The sequence below is a fragment of the Prionailurus viverrinus genome, chromosome C2 (assembly GCF_022837055.1).
Source record: "Prionailurus viverrinus isolate Anna chromosome C2, UM_Priviv_1.0, whole genome shotgun sequence".
NCBI classification, from domain to species: Eukaryota; Metazoa; Chordata; class Mammalia; order Carnivora; family Felidae; genus Prionailurus; species Prionailurus viverrinus.
In genome coordinates this window covers 87,209,644-87,236,721 of record NC_062569.1, presented here as the reverse complement: position 1 = coordinate 87,236,721, position 27,078 = coordinate 87,209,644, and the positions used below count along the sequence as shown (strand labels likewise).

The following is a 27,078-nucleotide window of genomic DNA, read 5'->3' as shown; positions in this document are numbered from 1 at the left end:
AGTTGGTTAAGTGTCTGACTCTTGGTTTCGGCTCAGGTCATGATTTCATGGTTCATGAGTTGGAGCCCCCTATCAGGCTCTGTACTGACAGTGCAGAGCCTGCTTGGGTTCTCTCTCTCCCTCCCTCTCTCTCTCTCTCTCTCTCTCTCTCTCTCTGCTCCTCCCACATGCACACTCCCTCTCAAAATAAATAAACTTAAAAAAAAAAAAAAGGAATGATCCCTTTAATGGAGTTTTTAATGGTAAAGAGGGTAGGGATAGACAGGTAGAAAGAGTGAATTTTTTAGTTTTATTTAATATTAATTTCCTTGCAGGAAACATAGAATATCTGCCAGTTAAACAATATTCTAAAAGAAGAAAGATGTAACTGTACACATATAACCTAGTTCAACAAAGATCTTCTCTTTGTAGATCCAAACTCATAAATAAGCCTAAACTGGCAATGCCTATTGTTCATTTTAGTATGGGTAGATTTCCCATATTACAAACAAACTTCTGTAGTTACGGGAAGAGCTTCAGGTTTTCAGAATGTCTTTAGAATGTATTTCCTGATCCTGGAGGGGCAGAATTCCCCAGCCGTCCATCAGAAGACCTCAACGTGTGGCAGCCGGCGTCCTGCAGGGCTGCTCTTCTCCTCCACAGTTAAACATACATAAAGACATAATGCCTCTGGAATAACCCCCTGTTAACCATTTATGCCCTCCAGTCTTAGCAAACTATAATTTGCTTTCTGCTCCTCAAATAATATATTCTCATCCCTATCTCTTTATCATTAACCTCCTCTTCTTTTTTCTTTCTTCCAGTTTCTCTCATCTGGAATTCTATATAAACTTCTATCCAAATACTACCATTTCAAGGGCCAGGCAAAGTTCCATCTCTCCACTAAAGGGCAGTCTTTCCTGACTATTCTACCCTATGGTAACCTAGGCTCTGGCCCTCTAACCTTTCTCAAGCATTTGGCTCTAATCTGTTTGCTGCCTAATTCTGTTAATTAGCTTTTCACAAGTTTTTTGACTTATCTTCCAATTAGATTGTAAGCTCCTTAAAGGCATATTCCTATATTCTGTTTCTCCTATACTCCTCACGCATCTACATAGTAGATAATCTAAAAGTCTCAGTTTTGAAAAGTAACATGGTCAATCCAAACATGACCCAACATGTACGTTTAGTGCTCTTTACAGATTTTTCTAGAGCCATGTTTATACATTCTTTGTATAATTGTATAAGTGTATAATATTGTATTATACAATTATACAAAGAATGTATAAACATGGTATACAATTATATAAAGAATGTATAAACATGGTTCTTCTACTAGCCCCATAAATTCTTTGAGTTTCTGGTATCAGAACTCGTCAGCTGACTCTGTGTCCCAGCCACAAGACTGAAGTTGTTCATCCTGTGGGAACTCAACCTCGAGGTCATAAACAAAATTTGGATCATCCTTCTTCTTCTGATTTTTCTCAAAAAGTTCATCCATGATGCTCTTTCTTTTGGCAAGTTCCTTGTCATCTAGTTTGTTCAGGTCTTCCTCAGGATCAATCGTTGTTTCCCGCTGAATTTGTTCCATCGTTTCTGCCAAACTTTGTCCCCACAAATGACCTCGTAAAAAACTGAATAACTTCTCTAGTTGCCTCAGGGACACTTGTTCCAGGTAATTCTTGTGTCGTGGATTATTCTTTAACTGTTCAGCAGCTCTGCTGCAATCTAGGAGGAAGAAACAAAACTATATACCACACATAACACATACACCAAAAACTACTGATGTACCACAAACTACTGAAAGCATTATCTGCTATTACAGCCAAGTGGCTTTTTCAGAATGAATTATTTTGCAGAACGATTCCTTTATATTGGGATATGTGGGGGAGGGGGGGAGGAGGGATGCATTTTTTATTTCCTCAATCACTTTGAGGAGATTTTAAATATTTGCAACTGGAGAAAACATCTGAAATGAAAAGGTAGTATTATAGTTTTAGATATTAGTTCTGGTACTAATATCAACACTGCACATAAAAAACACATTTGGAGGGGCGCCTGGGTGGCGCAGTCGGTTAAGCGTCCGACTTCAGCCAGGTCACGATCTCGCGGTCCGTGAGTTCGAGCCCCGCGTCGGGCTCTGGGCTGATGGCTCAGAGCCTGGAGCCTGTTTCCGATTCTGTGTCTCCCTCTCTCTCTGCCCCTCCCCCGTTCATGCTCTGTCTCTCTCTGTCCCAAAAATAAATAAACGTTGAAAAAAAATTAAAAAAAAAACACATTTGGAGGGAGAGAAAAGAGTTAATATTACTGAATAATGCTTCTCATTTAACCCATATCCAATTCTGAATGGGTGGGATTATCAATTTCCTCTTATAGATCAGGAAACTGAAGCTCACTGAGAATAAGTGATTTCGCTGGGTTCACACATCTACCCTGAGAGTCAGGATTTGAACCTAAGACTGTGTAACTCTGAAGACCATGTCACTTCATTATGAGACTCAAATCATTCTTATTAAGTGACTTAGAGAAGATTTAAGATAGGCAAGATAAAACATGAGGTACCTGAAAACTTTGAAAAGTTTCGGATTGGCATGATGCGTTGGCGACTTTTCCCCCTCATTTCATTCTCATAGATTAAGATAATAGCTGGAGGCTGGAACCTAATTCCACATTTTTTGGCAATGCACATCATTTTCACATACACTTCAGGGTAAATCAGAGGAAGTCTGATGACAATGTGTTAGTCACATAATGACTTCCTGCTAAAGGGGAAAAAAACGTAAGTGTTGGATAAACCACACTCCCTAGTACCCCACCTCCCTAGCAGATCTGGCTCTAGTCCACTTCTAGGAGTGCATTCTTGGCCTATCAAGCCCAATACTTTGAGAGCTACTGTGAAAGTTCAGTTTGGCCCTCAGTTATCCGTAGTCTGTTGGGTCCCTGGTTCACTGAGGTGTGTAGGTTTGTTCACACACGAGCCTGGATATGCAGTTCAGTCCGGACCTCTTGGTATACTGCACTCTTAATCAAAGATTGTAAATGAACCCTTGCATCAGCCCAAGAATCAACTCATAGGACCTTTTTTTTTTTTAATTTTTTTTTTTAACATTTATTTATTTTTGAGACAGGGAGAGAGCATGAACAGGGGAGGGTCAGAGAAAGAGGGAGACACAGAATCTGAAACAGGCTCCAGGCTCTGAGCTGTCAGCACGGAGCCCGACGCGGGGCTTGAACCCACAGACCGCGAGATCATGACCTGAGCTGAAGCGAGATCATGACCCTTAACCGACTGAGCCACCCAGGTGCCCCTAGGATCTTTTTTATTTACCAGTTAAACAAGTATGCATAAGTACCCTCTATGGCAAGATAGTAAGATTTTTTAACCTTAAACATTATGTCCTGAGAGGTTCACCCAACCAGATCTGTCTCCTCTGTACTTCCCCAATCATTTTACTCATCAAGCTTTTTATGATTACTTATTTAATCATTTACCTACCCGTCTTTCTTTTTTTCTTTTAAGATTTTATTTTTAAGTAATCTCTATAGCCAACGTGGGGCTCAAACTCACAACTCCAAGATCAAGAGTCACATGCTTGGGGTGCCCGGCTGGCTCAGTCAGGTAAGCGTCTGACTTCCGCTCAGGTCATGATCTCACGGTTCGTGAGTTCAAGCCTCACGTCAAGTTCTGTGCTGACAGCTCAGAACCTGGAGCCTGCTTCAGATTCTGTGTCCTTTTCTCCCTCTGCCCCTCCCCCTCTGTGCTCTCTGTCTCTCAAAACTAAAAATAAACGTTAAAAAAAAAAAAAAAGAGGCACATGCTCTACTGACTGAGCCAGCTAGACATCCCTCTTCTATTCTACATGCTACATGAGGTAAGCAACGTATCGATTATTCACCAGAACATCCCAGCACAATACCTGGAATGTAGTAGGCATTCCATACATACTTGTTTGGTTTAATGTACTAATACAAGACACAGCCTCTGTACATCCTCTAAGTGTTCACAGTCTAGAAGTCTGATAAAAAATGCAGACTTGATGCAGATTCAACCTCTACATATACAAGCAATAAAGTTTTACATGGTTTTTATTTCAACTCATTTGTCTCACTATATGTTTTTTCAGTCACAAGAAGCACAGCTATTTTGCAGTTAATACTTTCTATCCCCTCTTCCTGGTGCCCAGTGCCAAAATACACTTAATGATAGGGACTGCCTTAGATAGGACTATGACATTCTCAAGAAGACTTCAAAATGTCAAGGAACCTAGAGGTAAAGCAGCACAGGGTGACGATATCTCCTATGGAGATGATATCTCCATAAATATTCTGTTAGAGAATCACTTTAGGAAAATAGTACATTGTAGAAAACTGGGGGTTAGGTGGAAGAGGAGGAGGAGGAGGAAACATATAAAATAATTACCATTGATTCTTTCCAGTTTTTTTTCTACACATAGTTTTTTAAAATATAGTATTTTTTATATTAAGCATCTGTCTTCTGCCTTTTAAAGAAGGCTCCATACGGGATAGGCTCAAACTCACGACTCTGAGCTCAAGAGTCTCATGCTCTACAAATTGAGCCAGCCAAGAGCCCCTATGTCCTGCCTTTTAAGTTTAACGACCTATGTGACTTTGTCATTAGATGTTTTACTAAAATGCAAATTTTTATATGATAGCCAAGTGTTTTATCCTATGGACAAACCATAATCTATAACATTCACCCCTTACTGTTGGACATCAGAATTTTAACTCTTAAGAAGTTAATCATAGGGGCGCGTGGGTGGCTCAATCGGTTAAGCGTCCGACTTCGGCTCAGGTCATGATCTCACTGTCCGTGAGTTTGAGCCCTGCATCGGGCTCTGTGCTGACAGCTCAGAGCCTGGAGCCTGCTTTGGATTTTGTGTCTTCCTCTCTCTCTGACCCTCCCCCATTCATGCTCTGTCTCTCTCTGTCTCAAAAATAAATAAACATTAAAAAAATTTAAAAAAAAAAAAAGAAATTAACCATAAAGAACTGCTTTTTCAAATTACTGTGCTCTGCCTCTGATCTGATGTAATAATTTCACCCATCCCCTTCTTAACAAATACTACTCCCAGTTCATCTCACTAAAATCTAGCCTGTTAGTAAGCTTTCTAGGAGATCCCACTGAGCACAATATAAATCCCACACACTCAAGCAAATGCCCGTACTCATAATGACATACGCAATTGATAATAATGTAGGGTTTTTTTTTTAATTTACTACAGAGTCTTTTCAAAATTTAACTTTTATTTGTACTAAAGTAATGTCTCTTTTCTGTTTAAAATGTAAAATAGCGATCTCTATCAAAATAACACCAACAGTCTTCACAGAGCTAGAACAAACAATCCTAAAATTTGTATGGAACCAGAAAAGACCCTGAATAGCCAAAGCAATCCTGAAAAAGAACACAAAGCTGGAGGCATCACAATTCCAGACTTTAAGCTGTGTTACAAAGCTGTAATCATCAAGACAGTGTGGTACTGGCACAATATTACTGGGTGATTAAAAAGAATGAAATCTTGCCATTTGCAACAACGTGGATGGAACTAGAGTGCATTTTGCTACGTGAAGTAAGTCAGAGAAAGATAAATATATGATTTCACTCACAAGTGGAATTTAAGATACGAAACAGATGAATAAAAGGGAAGGCAAGCAAAAATAATATAAAAACAGTGAGGGGGACAAACCATAAGAGACTCTTAAATACAGAGAAGAAACTGAGGGTTGCTGAAGGGGTTTTGGGTGGAGTCTAAATGGGCAAGGGACATTAAGGAGGACACTTGTTGGGGTGAGCACTGGGTGTTATATGTAAGTGATGAATCACTAAATTCTATTCTTGAAATCATTATTGCACTATATGTTAACTAACTTAACTAACTTTACATTTTTAATGTAAATTAAAAATAATAAGAAATAAAAGAGTGGTCAGAGAGAAGAGTAAGATTATGTCAGGACAAACATATTCCTGCTACAGAAACAGAAACAACCCCCTCCAAGTATATATCAAGTTCAGAACTCTGCTTTGAAGAATAAACAGGAGTTAAACATAGGAGGTGGAAGGAATTCCAGTAAAGGGAATAGCATTGGTTATGCCAAATGCATAATTCTATGGCATTCATTATTGTCGTAACTGAAACATGGATAGGCTTGAGATAATAGGTCAGAATCAGGCAGTAGTATTCACACCATTCAGAGCTTTATGGTTTGATCTTACTTGGAAGTTCAAGCTTTACCCTAAAAGTTCTGGGGAACTCTCAAAGGACTGGAATCAGAGCAGTAGAAGTGTGGTTCCAGATTGGAGGAGGATTACACAGAGAGCTGGGTATTGGGAGGGATAGTAGTGACCCCAAGTGAGAAGGCTCTGCACTGAGACTGGCAGGGGGGTTGAAGATTCAATTCCAAAGGTGCTAAGGGGGTAGCGTCTGCTGTCTTGGTGATGTGATTGATTGATTGACTGGCTATGGGGATTGAGAGAGAGAAAAGTATAAAAAAATTCAAAGGTTAAAAAAAATAAATCAATCAGGAGCCTGGGTGGCTCAGTTGGTTAAGCAGCCGACTGGCTCAGGTCATGATCTCACAGTTTGTGGGTTGGAGCCAGGCGTCGGGCTCTGTGCTGACAGCCCAGAGCCTGGAGCCAGCTTCAGATTCTGCATCTCTCTCTCTCTCTCTCTCTCTCTCTCTCTCTCTCTCTTCCCCTCCCCCTCATGCTCTGTCTGTCTCTCTCTTCCTCAAAAATAAATAAACATTAAAAAATAAATAAATAGGGGCACTTGGATGGCTCAGTCGGTTAAGAAGTCGACTTTGGCTCAGGTTATGATCTCATGGTTCATGGGTTGGAGCCCCGCACTGGGCTGTCTGCTGTCAGTGCAGAGCCTACTTGGGATCCTCTGTCTCCCTCTCTCTCTCTGCCCCTCCCCCACTGGCGCTTTGTCTCTGTCTCACAAAAATAAATAAACGTTAAAAAAATCAAAAACAATTAATAAATAAAAGAAATAAAATGTAAGATAATTCTCTGAGGATTATAACAAATAACGGCTGTCCTCTGCCCTTCCTCTCTTTACAGGCAACCAGTTTCAATTCTTTTAAGTGTTTCTTCCAAAATGTATCTCCATATTTCTTTTTTTTTTCAAAAAATTTTTAATGTTTATTTTTGAGAGAGAGAGAGAGAGAGAGAGAGAGAGAGAGACAGAGCATGACCAGAGGAGGGGCAGAGAGAGAGGGAGACACAAAATCTGAAGCAGGCTCCAGACTCTGAGCTGTCAGCACAGAGCCTGATGCGGGGCTCGAACTCACACACTGCAAGATCATGACCTGAGCCTAAGTCAGACGCTCAACTGACTGAGCCACCCAGGCGCCCCTGTATCTCCATATTTCTTTAAAAATTTTCTCTTTTAATGTTTATTTTTTATTTTTTAGAGAGAAAGAGAGCATGAACATGGGAGGGGCAGAGAGAGAGGGATACACACAATCCCAAGGAGGCTCCAGGCTCTGAGTTGTCAGCACAGAGCCCTACCGGGAGGGGGCGGGGCTCGAACTCACCAACACGAGATCATGACCTGAGCCGAAGTCCGATGCTTAACCAACTGAACACCCAGGCGCCCCTCCATATTTCTTAGTAGCATGCTTATACTGCTGTTTTCAGTATTTGACAGAACATTCTGGCATCTTTCCTCTTGCAGACACCTGTCCTAGAAATATCTGTTCTGCTCCAATCTGCATCTAGGCCTACTTGCAGATTCAACTTAATTCATGAAGACAGACGACACATTTACCTAAGTCTTCCTCTTAGGCATTAATACTTTTCTCCCCGGGGATCAGTGACTGCCATGACCTTGCTAAACATCCCCTACAGCACCTAAAAGTGTACGGATTCTGCCAACAAGTAGACGATCCACTCCCTACTCACGTCCCCACCAGGGCAAGGCTGACTTTCTTACCCTTAGAGAAGTACAGAAAGTGCATCTTCTACAGGGGAAGATCTAAAACCGCCGTGAGGGGGTTGTTTCCACCCAACCGCTGTGCACAGAGGAGCACTTAACTCGACTTTGAGTCCGGGCGCTGCAAGAAGAGTCGACAGCCACAGCCCCGCAGGCTTGAATTTCCCTGCAGGAGGCCCGAATCCGCAAGTACCTGCCAGTGCCGGTGGAGACAGGGAGCTCCCGGATCCTGCTGGAAGGAACGCGTCCGGGGTTCGAGGTCTGGATGCAGGCCGAGGCAGGCGTTTCAAAGCAGTAAGACCTGGCACACGTCACGGCGCCTGCGCCGCTCTTCGCCCCGCCCCCGACCAGACGGCGAGGGGCGGGGCGGCGACGGAGTGAGCTAGGCGGTCCGTGTTGCAGCCTTCCGCGACGCCGGAACTTTCGGGGGTCCACTGCTGCGGGAAGCCGGTGAACGGCAGGACCGCAGGCGCGCGTCACTGAGTCTTCCGTCCCGGTCACCAACTCCGTGGCAGCACTCTCTAGGAGCGGCGTGAGGCGTGCGTAGGCTCCTCCGTCCGCTAGCTCCTCTGTCTTCACACCGTCCGCACGCGCTCCTTTGGGGAGCGGGTTCTCCAGCGTCCTGGCTGCCAGGGCCGTGGGCGTCCGGGCGGTGGCCTGGCTGCTTCTCTGGGAGGTGGCTGGATTCACTAGCATAGCAGCCACGGCCTTCTCTGCGGCTCCCACCGACCCTGGTAAAGGGAGGGGCGGGGCTGCGGGAGTGGGGAAGTACAGCCATCAGTGTCTTGGGATGCATGAAGCTTGTGACCACCAAGGGGACCAGCAAGGCCACAGTGCCCTGTGGGGTGTGAGAATCCCAGTCCAGAATACAGAGCCTGCCGGGGGTGGGGGCGTGGGAAGGGGAGGACAACTAGTTTTGTTTTACAAATATGTTTTGTAATAGACTGGATTGGGCTGGGGTTTTTCTTATGACTCCGGGCTGGGCAGACGAGTTGATTTCATTTCTTTGGGCCCGAGTTGGGGGCCGCAGTGCTGTGCTAGGTGCTGTGCAAGGTGCTGTGCAATAGTCATGAGAGGGAAAGTCAGTACAAACCAGGTTAGTTTCTCCATCTGTAAAATGAGGATATTAGGCTAGTGTCAATCACTGCTTTTGTGTCTTCACATATTAGGTTTCCAAGTTTATTTGAAGTATTATGAAGCTAAAATGAAGTTTTAAACAACTGGTCTTGGTGATCTCTAAAGACTCTTCCACCACTGATATTTTATAATTAAAAAGAGGTCAATTTCCAGAGTCAGTTCAGGCAACAATAACCAAATAAAGTAATATTTAAGAGGAAAACTCTTGAAGGTGAATTCACATGCAACAACTTCATTTTGAAAATGTTTTTTTTGCCTTAAAAATCACAAATAATAATAATACTGTCTGTAAATCAGCCTTTCTTCCAACCCAGGTGAATATGATTTACTGTTCTCTAGTGTATATCCCAGTAGAATTTAAGCCGATTAATATGAACTTTTTTTCCTAATTTAATCTATAGGTAGATATAAACGCCTATTCCCCACCCCTATTAAAATTAAACATAATGAAGAAACATCTGAATTTGTACAAGAGATACCCAAAGTTGTTTGTGTGAAACAAACAACAGAATAATTTGTTCCCAGAGCAAATACAGATTTCTTTAAATAGCTAGGAGGGTGGAAATATCTTAGGCTTTAAAAGTCAGGCACATCTTGGTTCTAATCAGTCACTTAGTGGTATGGCCTAGAGTCAGAACTGTTTATTTTTTATTTATTAAGTTTTATTTATTTAAATAATCTCTACACTCACTGTGGGGCTGGAACATATGATCCCGAGATCAAGAATCTCATGCTCTTCAGACTAAGCCAGCCAGGCACACCTAGAATCAGTTTCCTTCTATGTGCAAATGGCAATAATTTTGCCTGCATATTTTGCTGGGTTGTGAAAATTAAAGCACACGAAAGCCCCAAGTAGATCTATGATATGGATATTATTATTATTTTTTAAATTTATTTTTGAGAGAGAGGGAAAGAGTGAGCATGAGCTGGGGAGGAGCAGAGAGAGAGGGAGACAGAGGATCTGAAGCAGGTTCTGTGCTGAAAGCCTGATGTGGGGCTTGAACTCAGGAACCGTGAGATCATGATCTGGGCAGAAGTCGGAAGCTTAACCAACTGAGCCACCCAGGCACCCCTGGATATTATGTAATAAATATTAACCTATACTTTTTTTCAGTCTTTTAATTTTCATAAAATTTTTTCATGTGTCTTTTCAGGAATACATCTAATGGATTTAGCAACACATGATGTTTTATGGTTTTCTTTGTGTTTGTTTTAATGTTCTTCCTACACACTCCCATCTTTTGAAAATGGAGTAAAATTCCATAGCAAGGTGCCTGGCAGAGTTGATGATCGTTAGCAACTGAATTTTTAATTTTATGATGTTAACACCAAGTAATAGTTTTAATATCTGAATTCTGCATGGTGTCAGTACAGTGAGATTTCTGGTTATTCTAGGTTTATAAAGGAACCCTTTGAATCTTTGAAAAGCCTCTACTTTTTGTTTCTCTGTTTTAAACATTCCCAACATCTTCACAGGGCATGAAAGTACCATCTTCTCAGTTTTCCAGGTGCGGATGGTATACAGAAGTTAGCAGTATGTATCAGACACACAGTTTCAGTGAGCTAGGATTAAAACTCAGATCTCCTGGCTCTTTAGCCATTCTGTTCCTTTTGGTGTCCTGGGATCATCTGAATAAAGTAGTATTAATAATAAATGCCTAGGGGCGCCTGGGTGGCTCAGTCGGTTGAGCGTCCCGACTTCTGCTCAGGTCATGATCTCACGGTTTGTGAGTTCAAGCCCCGCGTCGGGCTCTGTGCTCATGGCTCGGACCCCGGAGCCTGCTTCAGATTCTATGTCTCCCTCACTCTATGCCCTTCTGCCGCTCACACTCTGACTCTCTCTCTCTCAAGAATAAATAAACGTTAAAAAAAAATAAGTACCTACATTGAGCTCTGTTGTGGTAAGCCCTGTTGTAATTTATTACGTTTTCATGACAACTAGCAGAGAGAGAAACTGTCTTGTCCAAAGTCACGTAGCTATTAAGTGACAGACTGGGATTTAAAAGTAAGCTATCTAACTCCAAAATCAATATTCTTAACCCCTGTGCTGTACTAGAAGTAGCTTTTTTAGGTAGTTTAAATTGCTTAAGTTTTAAAAGCTTTTGTTTATAGGTTGGTTAGATTTTGCAGGCAAGTGAAACCTATTCAAACAATTACTTTCTAATTATTTAAATTTTCTTTCATAGTATGCTGATTAAAAAAAAATCTTCTGGTTCTTATAGGCATAAGGGCCACTTGTTCTGAAATTATTTTGAGGCAAGAAGTTTTGAAAGATGGTTTCCATAGGTAAGTTGCCCATTGACTTCTACTTAATCAAAATACTGTTTTCATATAATTTAGAGCAAAATCAGTAACTGGAAAATGGATAAACCAAAAATCACTTGCTTTCTTATAAATGACAGATTTGTCATATGTGGTTCACAGTTTGAAATAGTTAAAATAACAGAGAAGAAAACAAATGTTTATTTTTTTACCATACATGTATATTATATATATATATATATATACATATATATATATATATATATATAATGTATAGCTAGAAACTATGTACATAGTATTCATATAACATTCACAATGGTTGTGAGATAGATGATACCTTTCTTGCTTTTCAGATGAGAGAACTAGGGCTCAGAGAATTTAATTTAGTAGAAGTTAGGGTGGTAGAGCTCTGACTCAAATTTATGACTGTCATACTCCAAAGCCATGCTATCAAGTACTAAGATGTTATGTCAACCTAAGTCACTGTTTTTGATTTATAATACTTGGTTCCAAATGACCAAGCTGTTTCCAAAATCAAAATTATTCTCAAAAATGAATATTTGCCAGGATTGAAGATATTTAAAAAATGGTTAAAAAGTTGTAGAAGCTGTTCTTTAAGAAAACTTCCCAAACTTTAAAAGCTTTTCAAGGGGCGCCTGGGTGGCGCAGTCGGTTAAGCGTCCGACTTCAGCCAGGTCACGATCTCGCGGTCCGGGAGTTCGAGCCCCGCGTCGGGCTCTGGGCTGATGGCTCGGAGCCTGGAGCCTGTTTCCGATTCTGTGTCTCCCTCTCTCTCTGCCCCTCCCCCGTTCATGCTCTGTCTCTCTCTGTCCCAAAAATAAATAAATGTTGAAAAAAAAATTTAAAAAAAAAATAAAAGCTTTCCAAGGTAATTAATTTGAAATGATTCTCAAACACTTGATTTACAAGTTCTGATACATTTTTGTACATACATTCAGAACCACTGAATTTTATAAGTCACCTTAAAATGAAACATCTCAGTTTCCACTGTCTTCAAAGTTAGCCTACATATGACTGGCGAGGAGGCATAATGGAAAAAACTTGTTTTTTTGTTTTGTTTTGTTTTTTTGTTTTTTGTTATTTTTTACTTTTTCTATTTTCGACTGAGCAGGGGAGAAGGGCAGAGAGAGAGAGAGAGAGAGAGAGAGAGAGAACCTTAAGCAGGCTCCATGCTGAGCACAGAGCCCAACACAGGACTCAACGTGGGGCTTGATCCCACGACCCTGGGATCATGACCTGAGCCAAAATCAAGAGTTGGATGCTCAACCAACTGAGCTACCCAGGCACCCCTTGTTTTGTTTTTTAACTCAGACAAATTTGGGCTCAGAGTGTAGCTCTATTATTTAGTAACTGTGTGGCCTTAGTCAAGTTTATTGAAATCTTTGCTACCTTAGCAGTAAAATTGGATAATGATAGTATTTCCTCATTAGGGTTGTGAGGATTAAATTTGAGAATATATGGAAAGCCTCTTAATGTAGTGCTTGTCACATAGTACATCCCCAGGAAATGTTAGCTTTGATTATTAATAATGAGATAGGTGGGGGCACCTGGATGGCTCAGTTGGTTAGGATCTGACTCTTGGTTTTGGCTCAGGTCATGATCTCACAATTTTTGAGTTCGAGCCCCACATCAGGCATGCTGCTTTTAGCACAGAGCCTGCTTTGGATAGTCTCTCCCCTTCTCTCTGTTCCTCCACTGCTTGTGCTGTCTCTCAAAAATAAACATTTAGGGGCGCCTGGGTGGCTCAATCAGTTGAGCATCTGAGTTCAGCTCAGGTCACTATCTCACGGTCCTTGAGTTCGAGCCCCGCGTCGGGCTCTGGGCTGATGGCCCAGAGCCTGGAGCCTGCTTCCGATTCTGTGTCTCCCTCTCTGCTCCTCCCCTGTTCATGCTCTGTCTCTCTCTGTCTCAAAAATAAATAAACGTTAAAAAAAAAATAAATAAATAAACATTTAAAATTAAATAAATAAATAAATAATGAGATAAGTGACCGAGGTAGGCAATACAGTTTCTGTAAAAGAAGAGATGTGACTATAAAGTAGTAAAACTGATTTTGGGAGGGAACTCACTCCTAAAAGGCGTTTTTGGCCAAGTTTCAGATATATTTTAGGCAATGTCAGGGTAATTAGGAGGGTGCCTGGGTGGTTCAGTCAATTAAGCCTCTGACTTTGGCTCAGGTTATGATCTCACGATTTTTGAATTCGAGCCCTGCATTGGGCTCTGTGCTGATGGCTCGGAGCCTGGAGCCTGCTTCAGATTCTGTGTCTCCCTCTCTCTCTGCCCCTCCCCCACTCATGCTCTGTCTCTCTGTCTCTGTCTCTCTTTCTCAAAAATAAATAAAAATTTTAAAAAATTTAAAGTAATTGCGATATATTCTCAAAAGGAATGGGAAATACTAAATAACGCTTGACAGTGCAATCATAAATGATTCCAATGAGGAATAAAGAAGTACCTGAAGAGGCTGTTGTGACAGCAAAAGTAACTGTCCAATTAGAAGTGCTGAAAATAAAAACTGGGACATAAAACTAAGGGTGAAGAGTGATAGAACCCACAAGAATAACTTCAGAAACTAGAAATCTCAGAGTTATTTGAGACCTTCAGAAAATTCCATAGATCTTTTTTTTTTTTTAATACTTACTTATTTTGAGGGAGAGGGGACAGAGAGAGAGAATCCCAAGCAGGGTTCAAGCTCAGCCAGGAATTCGATGGGGGGCTCAATCTCATGACCTGAGCTGAAATCAAGAGTCAGATGCTTAACAAACTGAGCCACCCAGGTGCCCCACCAGTAATCATTTTTTTGAAAGGCTTTTTAGTTATTAGAGCAGGTGTAGTCTTGCTGTTAGGGTGGAGGAAGAAACATTAATAGATTATAGAAAGTAAAATTATTTCTGTCCTCTTGTTCAAGAAGAAGTAATTCTGGAGAGGGCCAAGCAAATATTGTTAGTAGGAAACAAGGGCAAAATATGGAAGGGAATTATATAAAAGGACCTTACTATTATAAATGAGTTTAGGGTCTCATGTGATGAACTATATCTTAGTACCATACAAGAATTTTCTTAAATGATTGCTGAACTTCTGTTTGTAATCCTTGGATAATCTGGGACTTAGTTGATGCAGATTCTGGGCAGAATTCTAGCTCTGATTATTAAAAGTATGGTTTGTGAACCCAAAAGAGGAAGTGGTGGTCTCTGGGAACCAGCATGAATTTATTACAAATTTATGTCCTTTATAGAGATCACTAGATAGGTAGATCAGAGAGTCTTTTCTGCAAGACTTTTGATGAAGTTTTACATGTTGTATTTGTGAACAAGATAAGGAACGTGAACTCGAAAATAGAACAGAGAAATGACTTCATAAAGATTAACAAAATGAAAAAAAAAAACCAGATTCATCCAACATGTTCTGATTAATGGATTGAATGTCATCTTGGAGGGAAGTCCTGAAGAGTCTCTGTCTTTTTTTTTTTTTAATTTTTTTTTTTAACGTTTATTTATTTTTGAGACAGAGAGAGACACAGCATGAACGGGGGAGGGGCAGAGAGAGAGGGAAACACAGAATCGGAAGCAGGCTCCAGGCTCTGAGCCATCAGCCCAGAGCCCGACGCGTGGCTCGAACTCGCGGACCGCGAGATCGTGACCTGAGCTGAAGTCGGACGCCTAACCGACTGAGCCACCCAGGCACCCTGAGCCTCTGTCTTTTTAAATACATATATATTTTTCTAATTATAAAATAGTACATATATTCATAATTACATATACATTATCTGGAAGAAAAATTGTAAGTATGTTCTACTTTTATAGAGGTAAAGTGATATAGTGCTAAGAATGTAGGGATTAGAGTATAACTACTGGGGTTTGAATCTTGACTCTTGGATAAATTAGTTTCTTAGTGCTTTGGTTTTCTTTGCTTTTTTTTTTTCTTTTTTTTTTTTTTTTTTTGAAGAGGGAAAGTATTTTTGTTTCCTCCCATGTAAATACAGAACTTTGGGATTTAATTGATTTGCATATTTTATCCTTAGATTTTACATTACTAGAAATGATATTTTTTAATGAAAATAGAATATAACAATACCACAAATATTATTCAGAATTCTTTTAGTGAATACAAATTATTAGGAAAATAAAATGCTATATGTAAAACTACCTCAGGCTATTTGGAAGAATATAAGCAAAGAAACAAAAATCTCTCTATATTTAGCTGCTGTTGATAATCAGTTCTTTATATGCATTTTTTTTAATGTTTATTTATTTTTGAGAGAGAGAAACAGAGTGCAAGCAGGGAAGGGGCAGAGGGAGAGGGAGACACAGAATCCAAAGCAGGCTTCAGGCTCTGAGCTGTCAGCACAGAGCCTGACGCTGTGAGATCATGACCTGAGCTGAAGTTGGATGCTTAACCGACTGAACCACCCAGGTGCCCCTTCTTGTCCATGTTTAAACTGAATGGCTGGTTTGTCATCTTATTATTGGGTTGTAATAATTCTAATTTTGATGGAGTCCAGTTTATCATTTTTTTTTCTCTTGTAGTTCATCGTTTTTGTGTCCTAAGTAAGAAATCCATGCCTATTCCAAGATCATTGAATGTTTGTGTATACTATTAGGTTTTTTTCCTTATGGATATCCAGTTGACCCAGCATCATTTGGTGAAAGGATTATTCTTTCCTCATCAAATTACTTTGACACATTTGTTGAAAATTAATTACCTTATGTGTGAGGATCTATCTGTGCACTCTATGACACACAAACATTTGGCAAACTGGCTCAAGGCCAAATCCTGCACATGGCTTATTTTGTACTGCCCTTGAGCTAAAAATGATTTTTATGTTTTTGAAGGTTGTTGTTTTTTTTTTAAGGCAAAGAAAAATATGTAACAAATTTTGTAAGGCTCACAAAGCCTGAAATATTTACTGTTAGGGTCTTTACAGAAAAAGTTTGCCAACCCCTGGATGTCCATCCATATGCCTCTAATGCACCACCTTGATAACTATAGCTTGACAATATTATGGCTTCAAATCAGAACGTCGGAGTTCTTCAACTTTTTTTTCAAAGTTGTTAACTTTTGGAATTAATTTGTAGATCTCTTCAAAAAAGCTTCATGAACTTTTGATTAGGATTCTGTCAAAACTCTAGATCAATTTTGTAGAGAAGTGATAGGTTACCATTCATGAGTATTCCGGTGCATGAATATGGCATCTTCATTTATTTAGGCTTTATCAGTTATCTTAACAATACTGTGACTTGCAGAGTATAAGTCTTGCATATGTTTTGTTAAATATATCCCTAAGTTTTTTTTTAATGTAAAAAATATTGTTTTAAACTTTTTATTTCTGGTTGGTTTTTGCTGGTAATAAAATACAGTTGACTTTTGTATGTTTACGTTGTACCCTGATTCCTTATTGAAATCATTTATCAATGCCTGTGGCTTTTTCATGGATTCCTTAGGATATTCTACATAGGTGATCATGGGTTTGCAAAAGAAAGACAATCTGTATGATTTTTTTTTTTATTTTTTTCAACGTTTTTATTTATTTTTGGGACAGACAGAGACAGAGCATGAATGGGGGAGGGGCAGAGAGAGAGGGAGACACAGAATCAGAAACAGGCTCCAGGCTCTGAGCCATCAGCCCAGAGCCTGACGTGGGGCTCGAACTCACGGACCGCAAGATCGTGACCTGGCTGAAGTCGGACGCTCAACCGACTGCGCCACCCAGGCGCCCCTGTATGATTTTTTTAAATGTTTATTTATTTTTGAGAGAGTGAGAATGTGCGTGAGTGTGAGTGGAGGAGGGGCAGAGACAGAGGGAGATGGAGAATCCCAAGCAGGCTCCGCGCTGTCAGAGCCTGTCGTGGGGCTCAAACTCATGAACCGTGAGATCATGACCTGAGCTGAAATCAAGAGTTGGACGTTTAACCAACGGAGCCCCCCAAGTGCCCCTGTATGATTTTTATATCCTTACCTTTTTGAATTGGCTAGAAACTCTAATACAATGTTGTTGTTGTTGTTGTTGTTGTTTTAATTTTTGTACTTTTTAATTTATTTTTTCCTAATACAGTATTGAATAAAACATCCTTCCCTTTCCATCCATCCTTGTTTCTCATCTTAAATGGAAGGTATCCAGCCTTTCACCATTAAATATGGTATTTATGTTAGATATTTTTGTAGGTGGCTTTTATCAGTTGAGGATGTTCTTTTATGTTCCTTGTTTCCTGAAAGTTTTTTTCATGATTAATGTTAAGCGTTATTAAAAGCTTTTTTTGCATCTATTATAAGAGAATCATATGATTTTTCTAATTTATTCTGTCAATATGATACAGTACAAATGTTGATAATTGGAATAATAAACTTCCCCCTTGGTCGTGATGTATTATTATCTTCTTGAAATATTACTGGATTCGATATGCTAGTATCTTGTTAAAGATTTTTTACTTCTGGGGCACCTGGGTGGATCAGTCAGGTGGGCGTCCAACTTTGGCTCAGGTCATGATCTCAGAGCTCATGAGTTCGAGCCCCGTGTTGGGCTCTGTGCTAACAGTTCAGAGCCTGGAGCCTGCTTCAGATTCTGTGTCTCCCTCTCTGCCCCTCCCCCACTTGTGCTGTCTCTCTCTCTCTCTCTCTCTCTCTCTCTCAGAAGTAAATAAACATTTTTGAAAAAGGTTAAAAAATTTTAATTTAATTTAAAAAACAAAAAATAACAAAACAAAATAAATAATAATTAAAAGATTAAAAAATAAAAATAAATTTAAAAAAAGGCATTTTTTACTTCTCTGTTCATGAGGAATATTGGTCTATACTTGTCTTTTGTTGTGATGCTTTATTTGGGCTTTGGTGTCAGGCCAGTGCTGTCCTTGTAAAATAAATTGGGAAATAGTTCCTTCTACTTTATTTTCTGATTGTGCAGCATTGGTATTATTTCTTTTAAAAATATTTAATAGAATTAAACAATAAAGCCGTCTAGGGCTGAGGTTTTTCATGCGGGAAGGCTTTAAACTTTTTCTTTTAATTACAGATTCAAGATACAGAGATATTTATTCTATTTTTTCTTTTGTCAGTTTTTGTAATTTTTTCTTTCCAGGAATTTAGCTATTTTAAGTTGTTTAATTGGAGTAAAATTATTCAAGTATTCCCTTATTGTCCTCTTCATATGTAGAGATCGTATAGTAATGTTTCCTCTTTTATTCCTGATATTGGTGATCTGTGCTTTTTCTCTTTCATGATCAGTCTAGAGATTTGTCAATGTTACTGATTTTTGGAAAGAAAAGGTTTCATTGATGTTTCTGTATTGTCTACTTTCTGTTTCATTGATTTCTGCTCTTTATTATTTCTTTCCTTTTTGCTTTAAGTTTAATTTCCTTCTTAGTTTTTTAATGTGGTGGCTTTGGTCATTGATTTTAGAGTTTTTTCCTTAATAAAAGTATCTTTGCATTTAAGGCTGTGTTTCCTTCTATGCAGGACTTTAGCTGTATCCTGTAAGTTTTGACGTGTTTGTTTTCATTTTCATTTAGGTCAGTATATTTTCTAATATCCTTTTTGATTTCTTTTCTTACATCAGTTATTTAGACATATGTTGTTTGATTTTAAGGTTTTGGGGGATTTTCCAGAAATTTTTTACTGATTTTTTTGTCTGTTTTTTTATAGTAACTATTTATTCTAACCTGAGCACCTCAAAATAAACTGAACACTAGTGAAATGTTTTCTTTACCAATTTGGAATTATTATAAATGTACAAGTTCTGCTAGCTGTTCAGCACTCAAATAGGTTAGATCATCCTTGACACATAATGGAAATACCTAAAACAATTAGTGCAATATACTGAAGTGGTCAAAATAAAATGAATTTGGAAAATAAGGCTGCAAGATTATTACCAACATATTGCAGCACTCATATTATAGATTACAGGTATGTTGTTTACGATGGTTCTAGCCATACAGGAACAACTGAAGCCCTCTTCCTTCCAAAGAAGGAGAGAGGAAATAATTAGCTGTTTTAGTAACTGTAAAGTTTGCATACTTTCAAACAACTCTTAATATTGTAGAAAAGTAGTAAACATAATATGGACACTACAGTCCAGTACCTTACTTCCAATACAGTTGAAGATTGAATTTAAAATAAGTTTGGGGTGTCGGGGTGGCTCAGTCAGTTAAGCTCGGACTTTGGCACAGGTCATTATCTCATAGGTCATGAGTTCGAGCCCCGTGTCGGGCTCTGTGCTAACAGCTCAGAGCCTGGAGCCTGCTTCGGATTCTTTTCTCTCTCTGCCCCTCCCCTGCTCACAGTTTGTCTCTCTCTCTCTCTCTCTCTCTCTCTCTCTCTCAAACATAAAGAAACATTAAAAAAATGAAAAAAAAAATAAGTTTGAATGTACATATTGTTAGTGCATCGACTATATTACATCCAAAGGGAACAAAAGCCCCTTTTAGCCCCTAAACGACAAAGCTAGTAGTAATTAAACAGATTCACAGACATCTGGTTTGTTTCATTTTTGTTGAAGAGCCCACATGTTTGCAGGGAGTGCTGTTCATTAAGATGCATTTATCAGTTTCATATTCCTAAATTTAGATGTGGTTGCACTTGATTTTTTTAAGTCTATTTAAAAAATAACAGGACTGGCTATAGTTTAGATGTCATTGATGTTTATTTTTTTCCCCTGAAGATATGGGACTGTTTTCTCATGGCTAATTTGTTAAAATGTGGAATATACACTTTAAATGTAGATTCTACGAGAAATTATCGTTTGTCTGAATTACTGTAGCAAAGTAGAAGTATCTTTAGATCATCCTTTTTAAAAAAGAATGTTCTGGGGTGTGTGGGTGGCTCAGTTTGTTGAATATCTGACTTTTGATCTCGCAGTTCTTGAGATGGAGCCTTGTGGGCTCCGTGCTGATAGCGTGGAACCTGCTTGGGATCCTGTCCCTTTCTCTCTGCCCCTTCCCTGCACACAAGGCCTCTCTCTCAAAATAAGTAAATAAACTTAAAAAAAAATAGAAATAAATAAAAAAGAATGTTTTTGCAAAGCCTAAGTTAATGAGTTACATGCCTTTTTCATAGAACTGTGGTTAACTGTGGGTCCAAATAGTATTTTGTTATATCTCTGGTGATAAGAAATGATTTCTTCTAACCTTCCAATAAAGCAGTGGACAAATCTAGAGATTTGTCAATGTTACTGATCTTTGGAAAGAAAGTATTTCATTGATGTTTCTCTATTATTTGTCTAGTTTCTATTTCATTGATTTCTGCTCTTTATTATTTCATATTCTTCTATTGCTGAACAGAGGGACACGTGTGTTATTAAAAATTAAGTTCAAGGGGCGCCTGGTTGGCGCAGTCAGTTAAGCATCCGACTTCAGCCAGGTCACGATCTCGCGGTCCGGGAGTTCGAGCCACGCGTCGGGCTCTGGGCTGATGATGGCTCGGAGCCTGGAGCCTGCTTCCGATTCTGTGTCTCCCTCTCTCTCTGCCCCTCCCCCGTTCATGCTCTGTCTCTCTCTGTCCCAAAAATAAATAAACGTTGAAACAAAAAAAATTTAAAAAAAAATTAAGTTCAAAACACTTAAAATAATTCTGTATTAGAAACTTGACTCTATCATAAATCTCTTTTTGGAAATCACCTTGGACCTGTTAAGTGTACCAGTTTCAGTGTTATTAACATTTAAGGAAAAAAAAACATTTTAAGAAGCAGAAGAATATTCCAGCTAGCTCAAACTGGAGGTTTAATTACTACGACACTGACTCCTGGTTGGTTGTGTGAGTTCAATAAATTCTGCTGCTCTTCCTCTGGCAGAATTTGCTCCTGGATTTTGTGGTCCATTATTTGGCAGATTTTTTGCTATTACTGTAAATATTTCATTTACATTCATTGATGTTTTAGCTGATGTCTCCATGAATAATAATTTTGTCATCTGCATAGGACTGTGCTTCCTGGAAATCTACAGCTCATTTATTCTAGGTCAGCTTTGTTTCCTGGTAAAGCTATGACAGTGTTAGGACTTGCTTGCCTCTGAAGTTCTTTAACCCAGTTTTTTGCTCTTGCAAAGAACTCCTCATTTGAGATCTCATATTCAAGTCTGGCTACCTGTGCTTCTCTGTGGTACATTGGTGCTAGGCTATAGTATGATTCTTGACCAGCTGTGTCCCCTACTTCAGACTTCACAGTTGTATTATCAAGCTAGCCAATTTGGGTTACAGAAGCAGCCACAGCAGTATTCTCTTGAAATTCATGAAACTGGCCCTTCACAAAAAAAGAACTAGGCTTGATTTGCCAAGGGCAGACTCTTCCAGAAGTACTAGTTTGAACTGGCATATTGTATCTACAGTATTTGGCCTGTTGGGTCTTGTTGCTCCTCCATTAGCCATGTCCACATTTGAAAGAGGCCCTAATTTCAATCTCCTAAATGAATTTCCAGGATGCAGGGTGTCCATTTTTTTCTTTCTGGTGGTAAAGAAACCTGAGACTACCCATGTAACTGTGAAGCCAAAGCTTCCTGGCAGCAGATCCCAGGCAGAGGCAAAGGAGGAGACTGAGCCTGAGGCTGTGGCTTTGGTGAAGGCGGTTTCTCCTCCTCTTTTGATTTCTAACTCAATTCCTTGTGGTTAGAGACTATACTCAACAAGATTTCAGTCCTATGAAAACTTCTAGAGACTTGTTTTATTGCCCAGCATATAGATTTTTCTAGTGCAGTGTGCTCTTGTTTGCTAGAACAGTCTATTAATGTCAGATAAACTTGATTGAAGATTGTGAATGCCTTCTATATCCTTACTGATTTTCTACTAATTCTATCCATTATTGACAGAGGGGTATTAAAATCTCTGGCTGTAATTGCAGATTTGTCTATTTATCCTTGAAGCTTTACCAGTTTTTGCTGTGAAGTAAAATACATGAACATTTTGAAGCACTGTTTTTAGATGTTTTATAGCACATTTAGGATTATTATGTGTTCTGAGGAATTGATCCTTTTATCTTTTTGTAATGTCCTTCTTTATCCCTGACAATATTCCTTGTCCTGAAATCTGCATTTTTGATGTTAATATAGCAATATTTTTATTATTATTATTTCACTATTTTTATTATTAATGTGTGTCTTATAGATAGCATATAATTAATTGTTGCTATTTTATCCAGTCTGTCAATCTCTACATTCTAATTGGAATGATTAGACCATTTACTTTTTTTTTTTTTTTTAATGTTTATTCACTTAGACAGAGACAGAGTGTGAGTGGGGGAGGGGCAGAGAGAGAGGGAGACACAGAATCCGAAGCAGGCTCCAGGCTCTGACCTGTCAGCCCAGAGCCCGACACGGGGCTGGAACTCATGAACTGTGAGATCATGACCTGAGCTGAAGTTGAACACTTAACCAACTGAGCCACTGAGGAGCCCCTAGACCATTTACTTTAAAAAAAAAATCTTAAGTTTATTTTGAGAGGAAGACAGAGAGAGAGTGAGCGCACATGTGTGCTTATGTGAGCAGAGGAGGGACAGAGAGGGAGGGAGAGAGAGAATTCCAAACCGGCTCTGCGCTGACAGCACAGAGCCCAACATGGGACTCAATCCCACAAACCATGAGATCGTGACCTGAGCTGAGGTCAAGAGTCAGAAGCTTAACTGACTGAGCTACCCAGGTGCCCCTGGACCATTTACTTTAATATAAATATTTATTTGCTTGGTTTGGTTTAACCCTATCCATTTTGTTACTTTTTTTATATTTGTCCTAGCTAATCTTTTCTCTCTTTCCTTGCCTTATTTTAGATAAATTGAATATTGTTTAAGCCTTCCATTTTATCTCCATTTTTGGCTTACTAGCTATACCTCTTTCTTTTTCTAATTGGTTGCTTTAGACTTTATAGTGTACAATTTCAGCTTATCATAGCCTACCTTCAAATATTATTCCACACTAAGAATAATGTCTGAATCTTAGAATCGTTCATTTCTTTCTCCTCTTTCTCTTCCTTTTTTTTTTAATGTTTATTTATTTTTGAGAGAGAGTGTGCATGCTTAAGCAGGGGAGGGGCAGAGAGAGAGGGAGAGACACAGAGTCTGAAGCAGGCTCCAGGCTCCAAGCTGTCAGCACAGAGCCTGTCATGGGGCTGGAACTCATGAACCACTAGATCAAGACCTGAGTCAAAGTCAGACACTTAACTGACTCAGCCACCTAGGCATCCTGATATGAGCATTTTTGAGTGTGTGGATTTTATCTTCCTTTGAAGGGCATTGGGCTTATTTTTTCTATTAGCAGTTAAATTAACTTGTGTATCAGCTTGATCCTCTTAACCTTTTTTTGTATAGCTCTAAAATTAAAGTGGCCTTTACTGCAAGGCTAATTTAGCTGCAAAGGCCTTGCCGTATTGGTATCTTTACCAAAAGCTATGGTCTCTGTACTTTGGTTGGTTGGAAATGCAGATTTCTCCCAACTTGTGTGAAATTTTAGAATTTCTGATTTTTCAGTTCCCTGGTTATTCTTTGCCCAGTCTCGTGGAATTACACTTTACTCGTGCTTTTCTTAGTATTCAGAAAAAACTCAAAGGGAGACCAATTCAGATTTATAGAACTCCTACGTAGTACCGTCCTCTCTGGAATTTAGCACCTTATCTTCCAGCTACTTCAGTCTCCCTTAACTTGTTGTTGTTTAAGTTTATTTATTTTGAGAGAGAGAGAGAGAGAGAGAGAAAGAGAGAATTCCAAGTAGGCTATGCACTGGCAGCGCAAAGTCCAACGTGGGGCTCAAACTCACAAACCTTGAGATCATGACCTGAACAGAGATCAAGAGGTGGACGCTTAACGGACTTAGCCACCCAGGCGCCCCTCCCTTTACTTCTATCTCTGTTTTATAATTTAAGCAAAACCACTGTGTTGTGCTTTGGGTTTCCTTCCCCATACTTGGTCCAACATGTGCCTTCAGACAGAAAGCTGGGACAATTATACATTTAGGTTTATAATCTACTTCAAATTAATATTTGTATGTGGTATGAGTTTGAGATCAAGGTTCATTTTTTTTCTGTGTAGATTTCTTGTTTCAGTACTACTTGTTGAAAAGACTCTCCTTTTCCTATCAAATTATATTGGCACCTTTATTGCCTATAAACGTGTGTGTCTGTTTTTGGACTCTATTTCTTTCCATTGATCTTTGTTTTCATACTAATACTGTACTGTGGCTTATGACATAAATTCATGAACGATCTCATGAGTGGTTCTGACATGATATAAATATTTCATTTGACTTTATGATTTTCTGAAAAATGAATTTGAAATGCAGTGTTTTTACTAATTCGAATGTAATGTTATGCTATTTCATTTAACAATTGAATGGAGAGATTTATTTTAAATGTACTTATCTTACAGAGACCTCTTAATAAAAGTGAAATTTGGAGAAAGCCTTGAGGATTTACAGACCTGCCGACTCTTAATTAAACAGTACATTCCATCAGGACTTTTTGTGGATCCATATGAGTTGGCTTCATTACGAGAGAGAAACATAACAGAGGTATAACTATTAGAGAATTTTTTTGAGAGCGAAATTATTTTAGGGATGCTATAATTTGGATTAAGGAAAAATAATAGACAAAGCAACATGGTACTCTTTATTCATTTTGTTAAAGCATATAAAGTAATTTTTAGGTAGGATAGGAATATTCTTTAAAAAATGAGTGATATGTGTCAAACTTGTCAGTAATAAACCAACTGAACTGAACTAGTGAAATGCTTTTTGTCAGATTGGCTCCTAGTTTAGTGACTATTATATGTTTTTGTGAAGATTAATGATTAATAAATACTGCTTCAGCATTTAACAGTATCGTTAGAGTGACATATACCCCAACATCTGTATAATTCGAATGTGGGAGGAAAAGAAGCTGATATTTATTGGATATCTATATGCCAGATATCTTCTTTTTTTTTTTTTTTAAGGAAGCAAGGTATGTTAAGCATTAGAGAAAGATGATGTCCCATACCTTCTGCACAGATCAATCTTTATAAAAACCCTAGAAGTATTATCTTTCCACTTTATAGATAAGGAACCTGAGCCACAAAGAGGCCAAGTAACTTATCCAGGATCACACAGGTAAATGGAAGAGCCAAGAGATAAATCCAGGATTGTCTAATTGCAAAGTTGTTGCTCTTTCCAGAAATGAATCTTATTCCTTAGTTAATGGTTTCCTTAACTTTTGGTAAGAATTACTTGGGGCTGCTCTTTGTGCAGATTATGTCTTTCTGGGAAATCTTAATTCAGTAGATCTAGATTGGACCAAAAATCTGTTTTTAACAACTCAGATGATTCCTATTAAGAAATTTTGGGAAATCTTTGTTCGTAAGATTATAATCTCTATATAAATATAGAAAAGGGGGGCGCCTGGGTGGCGCAGTCGGTTAAGCGTCCGACTTCAGCCAGGTCACGATCTCGCGGTCCGTGAGTTCGAGCCCTGCGTCAGGCTCTGGGCTGATGGCTCAGAGCCTGGAGCCTGTTTCAGATTCTGTGTCTCCCTCTCTCTCTGACCCTCCCCCGTTCATGCTCTGTCTCTCTCTGTCCCAAAAATAAATAAACGTTGAAAAAAAATTTTTTTAAATATAGAAAAGGTAAAATAAATATACTATACTTGGAGTCATATATAATGACATTTTATTTCTAATTGTGGTTTAGGCCAGTTTCTTCATCTGTTTTAATTACTTAAATTTCTTCCTGAATAGGTAATTATATTCTCATGGTTCAATATTCAGCAGGTATGAAAAGGTGTATAATGATGAACTTCCACCTCTCTCAGCCCCCATTCATGAAATTTCTTCTTGTGTTCTGGTTTTTTTGCACATATATAACAGTTTAGATACACATGTTCACATATATGGCAGTGTCAGTACATATACACATGTGGAAAGACCTCATTGCTTTTTTCCTCATCTGTTTCCTTCACTGAGTCATGAATTTTGAATGAGGCTTTTGAAATTTTAATAATAGGTTTCAAATTTAAACTCAGTTCTTGGCTTGTAGTGACATGGATTGGAATCATATTTAAATTTCTGTAATAAAATTGCCTACCATGTTTTAAGAAAATGGAATTATTTTTGCACAGGAGTGCCCAAAAAGAGGTCATATGCACACCCTCTTGGTAGGGATGAAATTGGGGTATGTGCAGATGGTTGTAGCAAGAAACTGGGCAGGAACAGGATGCCACTCTGGATTGATTGACAAGTTTCTCTTTATCTTGATTTTCTGTTTCCTATTTTTTTTTTTTTTTTTTTTTTTTTTGGAGAGAGAGTGAGTGAGCTAGTGGCAGAGAAAGGGAGAGAGAGAGAGAGTCCCAAAGCGGGGCTTGAGCTCACCCCAGGCAGGGCTCGAGCTCACCCAACATGGGGCTCAAGCTTATGAACCATGAGACCATGACCTGGGCCAAAGTCAGATGCTTAGCCAACTGAGCCACCCAGGTGCCCCTTGTTTCCTAATTTTCTAATCCCTAATTATAAGACTTTTAAGTGAATTTACTATTTCATTTGGCAATTTCTAGAAAAATAGATGTCTCATTTGTGACACATAGCTAATTGGAAGTTGATTTCCTGATATATGAGATGTTATTTCCTTCTGCCTAACTGGGTTGAGACTGTGGCACAATTATTTGTGCAGGGAAACTCTGTCACAAGAAGTGGTATTAAATGATGAGTATAACTGGATAGAAGTTAATTTATATGTAGTAAATGATCAATGCTTATATATTTAGATAGAGATCTTGACTGTTCCATGAGATAAAATGT

The 27,078-nt window shown here is 39.0% G+C and overlaps 2 protein-coding genes and 1 pseudogene across 9 annotated transcripts in view; 1 reads left to right on the top strand and 2 right to left on the bottom strand.

Annotated features, from left to right (window-relative positions):
- Positions 1–275: 275 nt before the first annotated feature.
- The window catches only part of CEP19 (centrosomal protein 19), a 45,881-nt gene continuing 19,078 nt past the window's right edge, over positions 276–27,078 (bottom strand). The window contains exons 1-3 of one of the 8 annotated variants that reach the window (XM_047874492.1): positions 8,128–8,249; positions 2,542–2,741; positions 276–1,707 (exon numbers count right to left, since the gene is read on the bottom strand). In XM_047874492.1, the coding sequence (XP_047730448.1) occupies positions 1,346–1,707; positions 2,542–2,671 (492 nt within the window). In that variant the 5' untranslated portion in view covers positions 2,672–2,741; positions 8,128–8,249 and the 3' untranslated portion in view covers positions 276–1,345. Of the gene's footprint in view, positions 1,708–2,541; positions 3,112–7,934; positions 8,250–27,078 lie in introns of those variants that run through there. The other 7 variants (XM_047874494.1, XM_047874497.1, XM_047874498.1 and 4 more) reach the window with 7 other exon arrangements.
- PIGX (phosphatidylinositol glycan anchor biosynthesis class X) overlaps positions 8,200–27,078 on the top strand; it is a 33,321-nt gene continuing 14,442 nt past the window's right edge. The window contains exons 1-4 of the mRNA XM_047874007.1: positions 8,200–8,205; positions 8,482–8,668; positions 11,294–11,357; positions 24,682–24,823. Of these exons, the coding sequence (XP_047729963.1) occupies positions 8,200–8,205; positions 8,482–8,668; positions 11,294–11,357; positions 24,682–24,823 (399 nt within the window). The remainder of the gene's footprint in view (positions 8,206–8,481; positions 8,669–11,293; positions 11,358–24,681; positions 24,824–27,078) is intronic.
- On the bottom strand, positions 20,933–22,081 carry LOC125174750 (ras-related protein Rab-5A-like; annotated as a pseudogene).